The sequence below is a fragment of the Morus notabilis genome, unplaced genomic scaffold, assembly GCF_000414095.1.
Source record: "Morus notabilis unplaced genomic scaffold, ASM41409v2 Scaffold404, whole genome shotgun sequence".
Classification (NCBI taxonomy): domain Eukaryota; kingdom Viridiplantae; phylum Streptophyta; class Magnoliopsida; order Rosales; family Moraceae; genus Morus; species Morus notabilis.
The window spans coordinates 191,327-210,820 of NW_010362549.1; the positions used below are offsets into that span (position 1 = coordinate 191,327).

Here is a 19,494-nt window from a genome sequence, read left to right on the forward strand (position 1 = left end):
CAGCTCATGCATATTTATTCATGTGTACTTACAATTATTTTGTGAGATATAGTTCCTACTTGCTGAGCGAAAGCTCAATCAGATATGTTCATGCTGTAGGTAAGAAACCTATCAGCAATTCTTGAAGGGCAATAGCGAGCGGTGGACGAATGGTGGAGATGGGAATGGATACCGCTCACGCAGTTATCTTCCGCAGTAAGTTTAAGAAAAATCATGTATATGTCTATATGATTCAAAGGTTTCAAGTATATATGTTTAAAAAGTATATGTACATATGTATGTTAAGAAAATCGAGGTTGTAGCTAACAACCCTAGTTTTGAGTATTTAAGTTTTAGAACGTTGCAACAGTGCATGCAACAAATAAACGAATTTTAAACATGACGATTTAAATGATTGATTTTAAAAGGACTTTAAGATGTACTTGAACTTAAGATTTCTCACGAAATCCGTTTTAAAGTCAAATTAAATGGCCCAATTGAATTGACTAGTTTTAGAAAGGCTTTTAAAGAGTATTTGAAACAAGAGTTCAAACACAGCTCCATTTGAAAAATATTTCTAGAAGGTTTTATCTTAATTGAAATTAAGAAAAGCTTTAAGAAATTTAGTGATTTATTCTTTTGAAATTATTGTTACGAATTATGAAAGTATTCATTCTTATGTTTAAAAAAAAAAAAATGTTCCGCAAATTTTAAGAAATGCCAGTAAGTACAAGTTAAAAACTAAGTTATGGTGGCGGCCTCATAGGAGGGTCGTCACAATTTTTAAGAATAGAAAAAATACTGTTCATTAATTTGAGTTCGAGTTTTTGAACTCGAGTTGAAGGGAAAACTTGAGCTCGAGTTTTAGTTCTAAACTCGAGTTTGAACTCGAGTTTAAATTATAGTTTAAACTTAAAAGAACATGAACTCGAATAAAGTTGTAACTCGAGTTGCTTTTTTTTTGAGTTTTTCACTCAAAAGAATAAGCCCTTAATAAGGTGTAAGATGTCCAAAAGAAATACGTGGATTAATCTAAGTATATTAAATAAGGTTGCGTTTGATATGAGCGTTCAATTAATGGTAATCAAAATAGTAATAGTAACATTAATATTGCATTTAAACTTACTAGAAAAATAATAAGCTTTAAACAATTATAGATCAATTCAACCGGTCTTAAGTAGAAAAAGTATTCTCTTCTATAAAAGTTAAATATATGCAGATCATATTTTATAGCAATCTAAATAAGACCCTTAACACAACAAATGAGATTGAGTTCAAAGAATTACGGTTAGTTAGTTTAGTTGGAGAGCATAAAAAAAATACTTATAGAATGTGTTTGGAACTCGTTCTAAAATAATTTTATTTTTTCTATAAAAATGAAAATGAAAACGTTTTCAATCTCAGACATAAATTATTTTTAAAAGTGCGTTTGGTAGTTTTATCAAGAGATTATTTTCAGTATAAAAAACCCATTAATGTCTTTCTCTCTTTCTCTCTGTTCGAGAGAGGAGAAAACGAAAATAAAAAATGAAAAATGACTAAAAGTCGTTTTTCATTTCTCTCTCATTTTACACTAAATTAAAAAATCGTTTTCATATATGTTTTTTTTTGTCTTTATTACGCCAAACGCCGTTTAAAAAATATTTTCATTTTTTTTTTCAAAAAACGTAAAAAATAAAAACAGAATTAATTCTAAATACGGTTTTGAGATTTCATGTATTAATAGGCTTTTGTGTTTTTATTTTTTATTTTTTTATCTTTTAGATATGGATTTTGATTTAATGGGGAACTGAGAAAAGGCAGAGAGGCGAAAAACTGATTTCTTGGGGTGTTACAGTACTGCTCTGGGGTCTTGATCTTCAATTATTTTTATTCACTTGTTCAATTATAAAATATGAGCATGTAAGTGCTATAATATTTACGATATATTGGTAATTATTATTACACATTTTTAATCAATTATAAATTCACATAATAATTCTTGATTGTGACAAAAAAAATTCACAAAATTTTATACGTCAATTTTTAATTAACTAATTAAAAAACCAGCAGTACTGGTGATTATCGCAGAGCACTACACACACAAATATATAAACTGTCTTTACTGTTATTAATTCGTTTGTTATTAAATTCTCTATTGTTATTAATTCGTTTCTTTCTTCAGAATTTTTTTGTGTGGTCAAGTACTGTTGCATTAGATATTTTTGTATTCAGAATTGGGCATCAGAAGAGTTTTCCTAGTACAATCAGGATGCCGCATGTATGTGATCCCTAATTTATTTGACACAAATTGTTTAGTATAAAAATTCATATTATAATTTAAATTATAATTCGTATTGCATTATAATATATTTTTTTATAAAAATACATATAAATTAAAAATAATTTTAAATTATAATTTTAAATTCATAATAAACTAAATTATTTGTCCCTTTTTTGCGGGGAATAGAGGCAACACCTTCAAATTAGTCTGTTTGATTTCTCTATTTTTCGACGCGTGTGACTAAATGTGGCTAAGGGAAAAAGATCTGTCTGTTAAAGTAAACAGAAGTTCCAAACAAGAGGAAAAAAAACTAATAATAATAAAAGTAAATTAGGAAACAGTAAATTAAGAAACAGTGGGTACGTTTAAAATTTATTTTAAAATAATTTTATTTTTTATATAAAAATAAAAATGATAATATTTTTAATCTCAGATATAAATTATTTTTAAAAATACGTTTAATAGTTTTATTAAAAGATTATTTTCTAAATAAAAAAACCTATTAATGTCTTTCTCTCTCTTTCTGCTCGAGAGAAGAGAAAACGAAAACAAAAAATAAAAAACGATTAAAAGTCGTTTTTCATTTCTCTCTCATTTTACACTAAACCAAAAAATCGTTCTCATTTCCGTTTTTTATCTTTATTGCGCCAAACGCCATTTTAGAAACATTTTCATTTTTTTCTCGAAAAATGTGAAAAACAAAAACGAAATTAATTCCAAACACGGCCGTCGTTTATCATTTTTTGTTTCTGTTTTCTCATCTCTCGAGCAAAGAGAGACATTAATGGGTTTTTTTATACTGAAAATAATTTCTTGATAAAACTACCAAACGCATTTTTAAAAATGATTTATGTCTGAGATTGAAAACGTTTTCATTTTCATTTTCATACAAAAAATAAAATCCAAATGCACCCTATATTTATTTTTTTTCTCTCTTCTCCTCGTGCGCTGTGGATTCCAGCCAGCTATTTTTTCTCTCTTCTCCCCATGCGCTGTGCATTCCAGCTGGCACTTTTATTTTTCTTCTTCTATCTTCTCTCAAGTTAAGGCTGGCAATCTAAATAGCGACACGACGATACGACTTAAAATCCGCATGAAATTAGTGGGTTTAGATTTATTATAAATAGGTTTGGATCAAAATCAAGTCGAACTTGTAAAACACGATTAAATAGTGTGTCATTTTCAGATTGACCCGTCAACCCGCAATTGACCCGCCATAACCTGTTTATTAAACGTGTCATATTTGAATAACATGAATACACAACACAATCATAACCCGTTTATTACCTGTTTACAACTATATATATTTTTTAATGCTTAATAATATAGGGTGCTTTTAGAACTACTTTTTGGTTGTTTTTGAAAACGTTCTTGCATGTCTTTTGAGGCATGAAAACGAAAACGGTCTGTAAACCGCATTTGTTTAGCAAATGTTTTGAAAATGAAAACGAAAACAAAAATAAAAAACAATGAGAATGACTTTTGTAAAGGAAGTAGAAAATGATTTAAGGTTTTTTTTTTCCTTTTTCCGTTTTTATTTTCTAGTGCTTATCAGTAATAATATTATCTTAAGTAATTATGATTAATTACTAATTATATAACATATTAATTAATAATTAATAAATAGATATGATTAGTAACTAATAAATAGAAATAATGAGTAACTAATAAATAGAAAGTAATTATTTAATTATTAATTTATTATTATTATTAAATTTGTAATTTATTAATAAAAATAATAAATAATAAATAGTAATTAATTATTTAATTAAAGATTAATTGCCAAAAAATTGATTATATAATATATTAATAATAGGTTATTTAGTAAATAACTAATTATTAATATATCAATTATAATCTATTAATTAAAAAATAGTTGATAAAAAACAATAATTACTCAATGAATAATTAATATTAAATTATAATTATTAATTATGTAATATAATAATCAATACTAATTAATAATTGATAATAAGCAATTAATAATTACTTAAATGATAATTACTAAAAATTGATCATTTAATATATCAAATAATAGAGTATTAAATAAATATTAGTAACTAATTAACTAATTATTTGATAATGTGACTAAAAGTTAATTATTTAATTAGTAAATAAAATATTTATATATTAATTATTTTTTACACTAATTAATTATTTATAATTATTAATGTAATTATTTTTATTTGTTAAGTGATTATTAATTACTTAATATATTAAGTTAAAATTATTAATTAAATGTACTCAAAATAAATTTATATATATAATCAAACACGATTTTACATTTTTATTATGCTCATAACTATTTTTTAAAAGACTAATCAAATTTAATTTAATTTTTAAAATAATCTTATTTTTATTTTTATACCGAAAACAAAATGATTTTGAAAACGTTACCAGACGCTAGTGCTAGAACTTCGGGTTGGCGGGCCGCCCGAAGCCCAAAATTTTTCGAGCTCGGGCGGGCCGGCCCAATTCCCGCCCGCCCAAGCAAGAAATTCGGGTTCGGACAGCCCGAATTTGACATGTCCACCCTTGCCCGCCGCCGTATAACCACCGTATACTGCCGTCCGCCGGGATTTTTTTTGAATTTTTCCGACCAAGCTCGAACCGCCCGACCCGAAAATTGCCCGAAAATTGGGTGTGCCCGAATTGCCCGACCAGAAGCCCGAATTTTTGAATTTTGCCCGAATTTTTCCCACCTGCCTGAATTACCCGACCCGCCCGAGGTGCCCGAATTGCCCGAATACCCGAAAACGACTAGTTTTTTAAATTTTGCCCGAAAACCCGAGTTGCCGAGTTACCCAAAAACCCAAAAACGGCTATTTTTTGAATTTTTACCCGAATTCTGCTCGAAAACCTGAGTTCGTGTGTTCATTTCAAATTGTAATATATATATAAATAACTTAATATTAAAAAAAAGTTTAAAAAATTCGGACAATTCGGGCGGGCTCGGGTCGCAGTGAAATTCAGGCTCGGGCGGGCGGCCCAAAAATCTCAGGCGGGTCGGGTTCAGACTCGGGCAAATTCTCAGACTTTCGGGCGATCGCGGGCGGCCCATCTAAAATTCCAGCACTACCGGACGCCATATTCTTTTCTTCTGAAGCATATTGCCTTCTCTCATTTTCTCATCCACCCGCCGCTATCTCCTTCAACAGAGAGGCTCTGTTTGAAACAGCTCCACCGCCGCTTCTTTTCTTCTTCTTCTCAGCTCCACCGGCGTTGGAGAGCTTCCCTTCTACTGCCGGAAAGAGGAGTTTACCACCGCCTACGCCAACATATTCCACTCACTCTATCCTCTTTCATCGTATTCCAAGGCGAGGGAACGGACTTCTATCTTTCTATACAAAGCGGGACTTTACTCTGAAGCTAACTAAAAAGAGCTTAACAAAGAGTTCCGACTTCAGTTACTGTAGCAGGCGAGCAGAAAGGCTAAAAGGAAAGGAAATCTAGTTCTTCTCATTTCTTCGTCAGATCGGCCTTCGTGAAGTCTTCTTCTTCTTCTTCGTCTTCGTCAAATTCGACCTTGGGGAAGTGAGATTCTCAGAAATTTGAGGAATTCGTCGACCGCTGATTGAAACCTGACCTCATTCGTGCTATAGCTGAACGGTATGACTTTTCACGTAGTCCCACATAAAATTATTGGCTTTTCTTAAAATCCCACATTTTATATTGATCTTTTCTTTAAGAGGTAATTCTTTCTTAGGACAATTATGGAAGTTTTAGTAGCGATAAAAGCATTAGCTCGAGTTCCTTATGTTGGGCTCTCTACATATTTTGCTTTTAGTTATTATTGTTGCATCAAAATTGTGAATCAAGAAATATGATGTCTAGTTAAGCTGTTCTGTAACACAAAAAATGGTTGAATGGTTCTTGTCAATATGTTTCTAAGAACTAAAGATAATATTCTTCAACGCTTTTTCATTGCCTTTATGGTTCTTCTTTTGCAGGGACAAAATTTTTGAACAGCAAAAAACTTTGTATCCTTTTTCACTTTTTCTTGTATTTACAACTTCTGAAGTATGCAAGTTGTTTCCTTGTTTGTTTTATCTAAACCTTGCTACAAGAGAATACATGATTTTCTTGACTCTATGGCTTCAAAGCTCAGATTTACGAAGGAACATAGAGAACTTGGAGAAGAATAGTGTTACCAGTCTTAGAACACTGGTTAATCTTGGCTCTGAAGTGTACATGCAAGCTGATGTGTAAGTCTTGAGCATTTCTTTCTTTTCTGGTATTTCATTCTGCATGTTTAATAATCCAAGATTGCGTGTTTGAATTTCGGGTATCACCACATGTTGGCATGTTATAGTTTGATGAAAATTGGCCCAAAGAGCGCCCAATTCAAACTAAGGTTGCTAATAACTGTGGTCCTTTATGTTTTGCTTGCTCACAGCCCAGATACAAAACGCATATTTGTGGATATTGGACTAGGATTTCATGTGGAGTTCACATGGTCAGAAGCTATAAATTACATATCTCAAAGGGAGGAGAAACTATCCAGGTATGAATTTTTTATTTTTATTTTTTGAAGCTGGATGCTATCATGTTGGAAGTTTCTGTTGTAGATAGGTGAACGGTTAAAATCCAATGTAGAACAAAATTTAGTCTTGTATTTATTTGTGAACTCATCCAAGGTCTGAGTTTCTTTTTGATTGAAATTTGTATGAGTTCGTCCAACTCAATACCTTCAATTACTTTTTGCAGGCAAATTGAAGAGTATACTCGTCTTATTGCATCAATTAAGGCCCAGATCAAGCTGGTACGTTCCTTCATCATTGTCATCGTTATTGTGCTGTTTTTCCGCTTATATCTGTTGTAAAAGCAGAAGACTGCTTAAGCTTACTATTTGTGTCTACAAGTCTTGTAATGATTCTTGATATCATTTGTTTCATAGGAAAACAGATCACCCAATTATCAGGGGTGAGAAACATGTTGAAACATGTTGAGACTCAAGCTGGTTGTGTTGAAGGTGTTCAAGTGAACAAAAACCAACATTTGATATCCAAAATTCACAATAGCAACTCACAACTATAAAAGCAGCTACTTTCTGAATCGATCAGTTATTGTGAACAAGAAAGAAACAATAAACATAGATAAATAATCTGAATTTCCTGTGTTTTTTCATAATACCTTTTCATGGAGGACATCTTTTATTCATCGTTGAATTTAGAGGAAACCCACTTGAAGGAAACTTTGATAAGGGCTACAAAGATGGTCTAATCTTGGGTAGAGAAGAAATCAGAGAGTGGGCCTGAAATTGGGCTTCGAGGTCGGCGAGGAGTTGGGCTTCTACAGGGGTTGTGTTGAGGTATGGAACTCGGTTGTAAGAATCAAACTCGACTCGGTTCTCTTATCGTATCCAGAAGTGGATCAAACAGATGGAGGAGCTGATTGAGAAGTACCCAGTTATGGAGCCTGAGAATGAGAATGTCCAAGAAATCATGGATGGTTTGAGGCTCAAGTTCAAAGCCGTTTGTGCTTCCATGGGTGTGAAAGGACTACAATGGGTGCCCAAAATCATCTCTGGAGGCTAAGGAGATTGAGTTTTGAGTGGATTCTTTTTCTTTTTTCTTTTTTTTTTGAAGAATTAATAATTGTATTTCTTCGACTTCAATTGCTTTGGATTGTAATTGTTCCTAGTCTACTTTTCTTTCTTTTTAGCTTTGATGCTTGAAAATTATTTGATCAGATATGTTTTGGTGAAATTACTTGCACTGTAAATGCAAACCACCTCAAGGATTGTGTACTCCGATTTGTATGGGTGAATCACTAATTCCATGGTAGCATAAATAGCATTTAGAAAAGGGAAAAAATCATTTTAGTTTTTTGTGGTTTTTCGCAATTATTATGAATGTAGCTCGTGCTTCAGAAGGGAGAATTTCATCTTTGTCTTCTCAGGTTGCTGGAATTGATCTCCAAGTACAGAAGGGACTGCACTCTTGGCTGCCATTAAGTTCGCTATTAGCCATCACCGGAGGCATGTTAAATTAAGTTCTGAATTTTCTGAAAATTCTTGGGTTTATTTAAGCAAAGGAGGATAGTGCCATGAAAGGAGGAAGGAAGAATTTGAAAAGGGCAACTGAGGAAGAGAGTTTAACTCTTGAAGAAGGTTACAACATTATGCAAGTTTTGTCCCTTAGAGGTTCCAATCTCATTGAGGTACTTTCCTAGCTCCTAATAGTCTCCTTTTTAAGCTTCTAATAGTCTACTTTTTACTAAAACTTGAAGGGGCTTTTCCCCCCTAAAAACTTGGCCTTGTTGTGTCTGTGGACGTTGAAGGTAATGGATGCGCAAGGCAAGAAATCATTGGCATTGTTTCCAGCTAAGTTTCAAAAAAGCATGTGGATAAAGCGAGGTGCGTTCTTCTGTTTCACAGTGTGATTATAATTTTCAGGGCAGTATAATTTTGCTATTTAAATACCTTTGTAAGTGAATGTATTCCGATTCGGGCAGGGAGGGGTCTAATCTTCAGATTAATTTTGGTTTTCCAAACTTGATTCATTTTTCAATTGAATCCTCTAAAGTGATAAAGAACAAAATTAAATGAAATTTTAAAACTGCAGGTAGTTTTGTTGTTGTTGACGATAGTGGGAAGGAGAAGGCTCTTGAATCTGGAAGCAAGGTGACATGTATTGTTTCGAAAGTTTTATTCTACGAACAACTCCGCGTGCTTCAGAAATCACCAGAATGGTATGTTTTCTCTGTGTGTCTGTGGTGCAAATGGTCATAATGTATCAGATCAGAGACACCAAGCCAAGCCTACCTCACCTCAGCATCTTCGTCTTTAAAAGAACTACAGCATATAGGTTCTAGTTATTTGAAGCCCCGCTATCTATATTATGAACTTGACATTGTTAGGTCTCGAATGCAAAGTATCAAATTGATGTACTATTTGGGATGACATCCATAAGGCTGATATCATCTTCAGTATTTGGATTAAGGCTGATATCAACTTGAAGATTGTGGTACTTTCTTCAGCATTTGGATTGTAGGTTTTCAAAAGGGTTCATATCATCTTTTTTTTTTTTTTGAGATAATGGTAGGGGACCTTCTCTACCTTAGCGGCTTCTGCTATATTTGCCTTCTGGGTTGTAAAGTGGCCTTTTTCTTTTTCTAGTTAAAGCTCTCTTCATGTTCTAAAATAGGTGTTTCTTTCTTTCTTTCTTTTCTTTTCTTTTCTTTCTTTTTTTTCTTTTACTACTGCTAAATTTTCTCTCTAATTTTGCTAATGATTATACATCGTTCTCCTGTTCATCTTCTTTATGTTGTCTCGATGCTCGTTTGTCTTAATGTATTGTTCCTTATGTCGTGCTTCTACCTCTCCATGCAGGCCAGAAGTCTTCAAATCGACAGTTCTGGACGATTCTAATGGAAGCATGGAGAGAGAGACATCCCAACAAGAAGATGAATCAAGTGACAACGATGGACTTCCTCCACTCGAAGCCAATACAAACAGAATCAGACCATATGAATTATGTGCCGAGTCAGATTCTGGTTCTGATTCCGATTTAGATTCTTGAGCAATTCCAAAGAAGTTTCATGCTTTCATTTTCAACTCTAATTATTATCCACATTTGTGGATACAGTTTTGTTAGAATGATGTAAACTTAAACTTTTTGAGATAAACAACCGCTAAATGCACCTTCTTTCTTTCTTTTTTTTTTAAATTTTTTATTTTTTTATTTTTTTATTTTAAACTCAAGCTCTATTGCATTACATTTGATCAATTTATAATATATTCGTGCAACTTATATCACATAGCTTTCTGGGTAAAAATGTCCTTGTAATAGCAGGTACATATTAAAAGGTACTAAAATAACAGAAATAAAGCTATATGAATATCAGATTATAGATGCTAAGAGATGGATGAGAACGTGCTAAATACACTTTTTAGAGTCAAAACTTGAGTTTGAATTTGGTGGGGGGAGGAATGTACCATCATTAGATTTTAATTAGACCAACTAATGAGGGAAATAAAAAAAGGCCCACTTAATCTATTTCAAGATAAGGTATCAACTTTGAGCTGATGATCCATTTTAGGGAAAGAAAAATGGTGGTGGAAAGTAATGGGCATAAGCTTCTAATACTAAAACATGAGTAAAGGTCTTTCCTGAAAGTGTTATGTGGTTGACATTAGTCTTCAGTAGAATTGATTTGATTCCATTTAGTTTTTATATAAAAGAAGATGTAAATCTACTTACTATTTTATTAGTGCCAGCCTGCCAAAGATTCAAGGTGGTTGTGGAAAATTTTTCATTTTAGCATCGTTAACTCTCTACATTCACTACTTAACTTGTAAACTGAACAATGTTATGCAGTCAAAGAATGATATCTTATTTAATTCTTTTTTATTTGTTCCCTTTTTTTCTCCCTTTGGGCTGTGAAGCTTCTCATGAAGCAAAAACGTGTTGGCTTAGAACATACTGGATTATAATTATAACTAGTGGGTTACCCGTGCTATTATAAAATTAGAGTAAACAATATAATATTTAGTTACAAAATGATGATTATATTGTTAAATATTTTACAAAAATAGAGTATGAAAATGATAATTAAAAGTTAACACAAACGATGGTATACGATTAAAGTTCAATTTCCAAGCTGTGGTAAATTTATTACATATATATACATATTTATTTACATATTTATATATATCTATATATTTACATATATATATTTTGTTTGAAGAAAGACAAAAAACCAATATTAGTTGTTAATATATTATAATTGATGGTAATAATTTTTTTTATTTTTAATGAAATAATTGTTTTAATATATAAAGATTAGTATTATCTGATTGATTTTTTTTAAGAGCTAATGGAAGAAGTAGACTCAGGTTGTATTGAAGTGACATAATAGAATAGTGTACCTGCTATTATGGGTCTAAAAATATTTCCTGATTTTATTGTATTCATTAAATGATCTAATTTTATCTTGAAAACTTTGCTTATGATATATGGTCTATTATTAGATTTTTGTCTTGGAATTAAAGTTATAGCTCTTACAATTTCTAGCCATTTAGGATTGCATGTAAATGTAAAAAATATATCAGAATTTTCATAATATCTACATATTGCCATTGCATCTTGATAATTTTGAATCATATATCTTAGACTTTCAGTATGAGATGATGGTAAAACAATTCTTTGCCCAATTGCCTATGGGTCAGTATCACCTCTAGTTATAGCATCCCGAATACCTTTATAGATTTCAGATCTTAAATTATTTTGATTTTGTCTAACACAGTCTAATTGATCTTCTTCAACAACAGCATAGGCATCTGTAGTATTGTTGGAAGGGTCTTCCACTTTTAAATAATGTATTTCCTTCATGTAAATGTTGTTGTAATTGAAAAGCATAAAACGATCTCATTGAAATTCGGTTTTACATGGGTTTCTTCCTGTAAATGGATTCCATCCTGTATCAATTCTATATCCATCTTTACCATAAGGAAATAATAGTGGATATTGTAATTCCATATAAGATGGATGGAGTTTATTAATTCTTTGTAATTCTACAGTTTGACTATTGTTGACGGTGAAATTTCGTCAACAAGATTACCGCCTAGTAGTCAGTCAGGCTACCGGCTAAAACTGGTTGTAATATCAGGAAAGTGCAACTGGTTGTGTGTGAATAGGTAAGCAAGTGCAAATAAAAAAGAATAACACCAGAAATTATAGTGGTTCACTCTCAAAGAAAGAGTTACGTCCACTTCGAAGAAGTTTTTTACTATTTTCTCTCTTCTTTGATTACAAGGGCTTTGCTCTCTCAATCTTACCTCCCCCTGTCCCCCTAGGACATTGTCCCTTTTATATCTCACAGATTACATATTGGGAGGACTGAGACAGGGGGTTCTCTGGCGGTTTCTCTTGAGTAGCCTATTATCCTACCCGCCTAGACTGTAGCCTTTTAGTACCTTTTTGACTGTTTATTCACCTAATTTGTCCACTATTGCGGCGCTGTGGATCTTCTGTGATTTTCATTGGTCCGTTTTAGGTGGTTTATAGACATGTAATCATTTTCTTTGCTATTGACTTTCCCTAAACCCAGAAGTAACCTAGGGATTTCTCCATTGTCACCTCAGAGACTACTCTTGGGATATGGGTCAAAAGCTGAGCGTCCCACCCTCTGCGTCTCTATTGTATCTCAGCAAGTCAAAGCGGAGGCTTTCATCCCGGTCGATCCTTCTATGGCATCGTTGGTCTGCTAAGGATTCCAATTCATACATGTCTCAACTGTGTGTAGGGACGATAGCTGCAAGCCTACTGTTGCTGAGTGTTCCTCCAAGAATTATTCTAAAGTACCTCATACGGTCGATCCTTTCACCATCGGAACGCCACTCAATTTTGAACGCTGACTGCTGGCTAACATGGCAAGTGATGGTCACGTGGAGGTCAGTCGTTGTCTGACATGGCAAGGTATATTTTCCCTCACAACAACTATATATAATTATATCTCTGTCTTTTTCATATTCACCAATATCTCCAACAATTAAGCTCCTAAACCTGTTGAAGTTGGAAGATCATATTGTATACTATCTCCTTCTCATCTGTCTATTAATCTTAATTTCATTGATTGTGTTTTTTATTATTGTTAAAATTTCTAACCGTTCTAAATAATTTAAGTAATGTATTTGTTTCATCTAACATCCTTATTAATTTTGTAGTAATAATTTCATTTAAATTATTTGAATCGTTGTTGTCTCTCTACTTTTCTTTCTACTTCATAGTTTGGCGCACAAAATTTTTTGCAGCAAAATTTCTAATATGCAGGTAATAAACATAGCTAATTTCACAAAACAAAATTTAACACGATTGAGAAGAGAGAGCGTACTTTTGCACTCGATTTTTAGTATATTCCAATTTCCTTTGAAACAAATTTTTATCGTTCATTTACCATTTAAGAAAAAGAAACGTGTTTTTATAATATTACTTTGCTTAAGAAATAGTGAATGGGTTGAGAGATGTTCATCGTCCGTGAAAAAATACGTGTTCTTCGTTATAATTTGGGGCTTTTCAAGTATTTTAACTAATTTTAAATATATTGGTCTGTTTTGTCTTTTTACAATAGTAGGGGTGCCTTAATTAGTTTAGGGGAACTTTTGGGCCCGTTTAGTTCGCTGATTCGAGTTGAGATGTAACTTTATGTGAAAATTTTTTACTGTAATAAAAAAAGTTAGATGTGACTGCTTCTGAAAACTTTTTACTATAACAAAACTCGAATTTTAAACTCAAATTGATAAAATAAACAGAACCTTTAATAATGTCATCAATAAAATAACATTATTTTATCTTATGTCATTAAAGTTAGAAAGAATGAGGAAAATAGACCAAAGTAGGATAAGAATAAAAATTAATAGATCAAGATTTAAAATTAGTTAGTAAATAGGATTGAGAGACGTTTGGTTCATGGATTATAATTATGATATTAGAACCATTTTTGATTTACGTGTATTTTTTGTGAAAAAAAATAGTGTAACGAACTATGAACTATAATTCGAATCAGGGTACGAATCCTCTTACCAAATACACCCTGAGATTTATACCCAAATAAAATTCCTAAAATACCCTAATTTTATTTTCTCCCTTCTCTTTCAATACAAACCCAGCACCCATTCTCTGTCCTCTCCACCTCCTTTTTTTCTCTCTCCTCAGAATTGCATCTACAGCAAGTTGTCATCACGTTGAGAAGCCGATGACGAAGAAAATCGGTAGGAAACTCGAACAGCGATAGAGACATTAATGATTTTTTTTATACTGAAAATAATCTATTGATAAAACTACCAAACGTATTTTCAAAAATTATTTCTGTCTGAGGTTGAAAACATTTTCATTTTTATTTTCATATAAAAAATAAAATCATTTTAGAATGAATTCTAAACGCACTCAAATTTTCCCAAGACTCAAGCAAGATGAAGGACGACCTAATTCGGATAGAAAGCCAGTTGGGCCAACTTGGCCCAAAAATTTTAAGGATTTTTGTTCAAAGAAGAAAATGGAAGAGAAATTCTATTTGCACCCCTAGTATTCATAAATATACCCACCAAATTATAATCTACATTTATTATAGTATTACTTTACAATGAAATTACGTCAAAACCTATTAAAATAAATCATATCAGCCATAAATAGAAATATTGGTTGACTTTTTATATAATAATGTGTAAGAGACACTGTCTATAGCTTCTAAAATTATTTTTTTTTAAAGAAACTCTATGATGTTTCAATTGTAATATTTATGTTCCTCTAAAAAAAGTCGTAATGTTTATGTTGAGAAAATGTTTCAAAACTTGCTTTTCATCCAATGCTCGTATAACATAAGTGTTTTTCTTCTTGGTGTTTGCTTCTTTTTTTTTTTTTTTTTTTTTTTTTTTTTTTTTGAATGAGAAAAACTTTATTAGTGTTAAGATTTGTTAATTATTTCTTTATAATATAAGATAAAATTAAAATGAAAGTGGGGCGGGGGTAGGCGCAGGTGTATGAAAGGGTCAAATTCGGAATCATATAAAAAGTATCTATAAATGGATAGATTTTTTAAAAAAATTTATATTAGGAAATAATAATTAATTGAGGTGCATTTATAAATTTTATGGGTGTAAATATAACCACTTAAAACGCAAATGAGTGCTTCGACAGCCAAATCCAAGTCATTATGCGGACGAACTAGGCTAATTGACAACCCTAAATTAAAATTCCAGATTATTTTAAGAGACAAAAAGGCAAATAGCATATTTTAAAATGGTTTTTAAGTAAATATCATATCTTTTAGACATTTAATGTAAATAGCATATTTATCAATTAATATTATCTCACCCGACATAAAAATACAATGTTTTTTGATAAATATAATATTTGTGCGGAGTATTTATCAATAAATGTTGTATTTACACCGCGTAAACAAATAAATGTGGATGCTTACTTCAATCGTTTGAAAGATAAATCTTTATTTAAAAAATAGATTAAAAAATTTATTATTTATTAGAGAAAATTCAAAAAGTACCCATAAGTTTTAGTTAAATCCTACGTTTACCTCTATAGTTTTTAAAATAAAAAAATATCCTCTCTGTTTAAGGAAAAGCTACGTTATTATTAGATAATTGATGCCATACTGACACTTACAACTACATCAAATATAAATGCACAAGATAACGCTAATGACTCAACAAGTGAATAGAGGCATACTTGAGGCCCGAAAACGGGAGAACACCTTGGCACACTACGAACGAGCATAGTTAAGGCTTTAGTAGAAGAAACCCTTCCCGTCGAGATAAATTTTCGTGCTCTGAATGGTATGATTACCAACCCCCATAACGAGGGAACATCAATGACACGACACACTAAAGCAACATAAGGCCAAACACACGCCAGCGACCAACAACGAAATATAAACAAATGACAACATAATGGCAGAAATATTAACGCCTTATTACAAACACACAAATTAAAACAAGAGAGTAAACACCAAAAGACACAGGCAGAGACTCCGATGACGCGTTGAGCACCACTACGGATGGGCGAGAGAGCCGCAACACATCACGCTACTAGAAGAAGACACTCAGCCCACCTCCTCCGTCGCCATCTCTGATCGTCGAACCAACCACTAGCCCCCTTGAAGGAACTGCCGATTTGAGGGAGCCAAACCCCAAGGGGCTTAGATCTACCGGAGCAAGGATGCTCCCAAGGACGGCAACCAAATGGAGGCTGCGCCAATTGTCCCCAACCACCTCTCTTCCCTCCCCACCCATGAACTAGACGACGCCTTCCCAGAGAGATCCAAGCCACCACATCTGGTGACCCTCCCTCAAGGTCAGGTGTTTGGAGCATCATCCTACGGCGGCGCCAGACTCTGGCCCAGTGAAACCTACAATTGAAGCAGTGTAGAAGAAAAAGAAGGAGAACCAAATCCTAGCAGAGCAAAATAAAAAATTATACTACCTAACTCTATGTTTTTATACTACCTAAAATTATCCCCTACATTCTTTTTAAAAGAGTAAAAAGATAACCTTTAACTCGTCAAAATTTTTGAAATACTAAAATAGCCAATGACGGAGGGAAGTGAGGCATGAAGGTTATATGCCCCCTGAATTTTTTTCTTTTTTTTTTTTATTTCATTTTTAGCCTATGATTTTAAAATTTCCACATATGCCTCTTATTGACAAAAATTTCAAATATATCTCTCCAAAATCCAATCTCAATTGTTTTTTTTTTTTTTTTCGTTGTTCTTTTAGTCTTATAGCTTTAAATCTACCAAATTAAATTATTTTTTCTAGTTTACTCTTATGGAAATATTTTTCTTTCAAATCGGTCCCTTCTAAAAGATATTTTAATGTAATCTTTATTATATCATAAGTGAGCCTCATAAATTTTTTTTAAATGACCCATTTTAGAAGAATATTTCTCAAATGCGTTCCTAGTTTAGGATTTTTCTTTTTCAAATAACCCTTTCTCATAAACACATTTTTTCTAATTTGTCTTTGTTGAAGTAATATTTTTTTTTTCAAATAGGTCCTTGAACACTTAAACTTTTTTTTTTTTTTTTTACTCGTGACGCTTCCAACTATTATTTTCTCAACGTATTATGCACCTCCTAAATAAATTATTTTAATCTATTTACTTGCTAAAACTTTATTACTCAAATATACTGTACTTGTCTATACATATATAATATTAATCTAAAAAATATTTAATTGAAATGTGTATTCAGTCCATTTTATTTAAATATACTTTATTTTATTGAACTAAACTAAGAGTTAAATTCAAAAAAAAAAAAAACTCTTTAAAATTTTTAATTTACCTATCAAAACGTTCAATTAACTATTCAATGTGCACGTGCATTAATAATATGTTAAAAAAAATTAATAGAATTAGGTGTTGATGTTTGTTAGTCTTTTAACATATTCAATATTTTTAGTTTATGTCCCAGAAACAAAATCTTAAATCTGACTTGAAAATAGTCTTGATAATTACTATTTTAACCATTAATTATGTAAACCTTTTTAAACAAATTTTATAACTAAATAAAATCAAGAAATTTAAAAAAAGCTAACGTGTTAGGGTGATGGCAGAACAAAATTCAGTGTAGGTCAAGAATGATATAACGAGTCCGAACTCACTAATCGTGTGTCACTGGGAAGACGCGAGATCATGTGTAGAACTATAGACAAATTTGACATGTTAAGCTTTCGATTTTCTCATAAAAATAATTTATTTTATTGAAAATTTTACCTTCTTTTCTCTAGATTTAGTTTTCTTAGTTATTAATGTTTTAAGATAATTTTTGTTATTGATCATTAAGAGTATATTTAAGTTATTTTTAACAATTTAACCACATAAAGGGTTGAATTTTATTTTATTTTGTTTTTGAAAGACTGAGTTGGATAGTTTAAAAACATGAGGGATATCTTTTAAATTATTAAAAATGCAGGGAAAAATAAAGGATTTTACTGTGGGATATTTTTTGAATTTTCTCTATTTATATAGTTATTTTAACCGATTCTCTCTCTTGTTTTGGGGTAGAATATTTTAATTGATTCTATGGCTATCCTAAGTTCCTACGCAGATTTTTCACCAAAAAAAAGAAAAATGTTCCTGTGCAGATTACTTTCTAGTGGTCCAAACGCTATCTTCTGTATATCCCATTCCCACGTGACAATTATCCAATAGCAAAGGAGGAGTATTTTTTATTTTTATTTTAGTTTTAATAGCAAAAAAGCAAAGAAGAAGTTGGATCTCGTACGTACCACGTGTGCAATTTAGGAAGTCAATGGATACGCGTAATCGGCAATCTTAAAGTCTACAAAACAAATTGGTAGATAGATTCGCAAGAAATTGAAGAAATTAAGAATGAACTTGAAAAATTATCCAAAAAACAAAAAAAGAAGAAGAAGAATGAACTTGAAAAAGAAACAAAATACCTTCTAAACTATTTTAATATTCCCCATGCAATAAACATGCGCTTTATATTCCCACCAAAACATGCACTCAACACAGAAAGTGTGTCCAACCGTCCAATTTCTTAATTTTATTTTACTTTTGAAAAACCACACATATATGTGACAATTCTCATGTCTGTTGCATGTTTAAAAAAAAAAAAAGAGAGTTAAATTCCCCCAAAAAAAGAGAGAAATATAAATGCGTAATTAGCGTAGCAAAGTTGCCAAAGAAAGCCATAAGGGTAAAGGGTCCAACCGGCCAAGTTATATAATATTCTTTGTGTTATTCACATTCTTGTGGATATAATTGTATATAATTTAACAATATTATGGGAGTTAAAATTCTTTTTTATGGGGCTGCCAATTTGGCAGATCCTCAATTTATCTCTTTTTCTTCATTTCTTTATTTTTTTTATCTTTATTTTTTTTGAATTTTTTTACATTTGAATTTTTTGTGTTTTTTAAAAATATATTATTTTTCACTTTACTCTTATGAGAGTAATTTTTTTTGCATGTGTTTCTATTTTATTTTTTATTTGATATAATAATTTTCTTTAAATGTATCCTTACTTATTTTTTTAGTCAATTGTTATCTTTACACATATTTCCTTTTTAAAATAAATTAAAAATCCTTAAGTCGTATAATAAATTTCTAATTATTCAATAAAGAATAAAATTTTTAAATATTTTTAACACGGTAATACGTACGGAACACATAATAAAATTAGTATAAGGAAACGGTCGAATTAATCTGTCTTCACAGAGACATACATATGAGGGAATAGAAATAATAACAATAACATGACCTAAGTAATGACGTATTTCAACCAACAAAAAATATTAAGGAAAATGTTGATGACGTATGTACAGTGCTATAGATTTTCCTGAAAAGTAAAGGCTTAGTTTGGTATTACTGTAGATTTTGAAAAAATTACTTTTAACTGTGTTGAAAGAAAAAACAGTTGTTATAAAAAGCAACTGAGCGTTTGGTAAACTATAATTATAGTAGTTGTGAATAATTTCAAAATCAGTGTAATAGCGTTTGATCAATTATAAAGTTGAATTACTGTGAATAATTAAAAATTACAACTATATAATATTATACTATAATATAATATATAATTATAATATAATATAGAATTATTATTATATTTAATATAATAAAAAACTATTATTATATAATATATATATATAATATAATAATATTATTAAAATAATAACTAAAATAATTAAAAATAACGATTGTATTATATTATACTATAATATAATATATATAATTACAATATAATATATATTTATTATTATATTTAATATAATA

At 31.0% G+C, this 19,494-nt stretch overlaps 1 protein-coding gene and 1 pseudogene across 1 annotated transcript; both read left to right on the plus strand.

The window, feature by feature from the left end:
* Positions 1-8,237, plus strand: part of LOC21406206 — a 17,961-nt pseudogene extending 9,724 nt beyond the window's left edge.
* Positions 8,238-8,277: 40 nt separating this feature from the next.
* On the plus strand, positions 8,278-9,905 carry LOC21406207 (probable RNA-binding protein EIF1AD). Its single transcript, XM_024168371.1, has 4 exons — positions 8,278-8,404; positions 8,525-8,600; positions 8,809-8,935; positions 9,576-9,905. The coding sequence occupies exons 1-4, from the start codon at positions 8,291-8,293 to the stop codon at positions 9,763-9,765; spliced, it is 507 nt and encodes a 168-aa protein (XP_024024139.1). The 5' UTR covers positions 8,278-8,290; the 3' UTR covers positions 9,766-9,905.
* Positions 9,906-19,494: the final 9,589 nt, after the last annotated feature.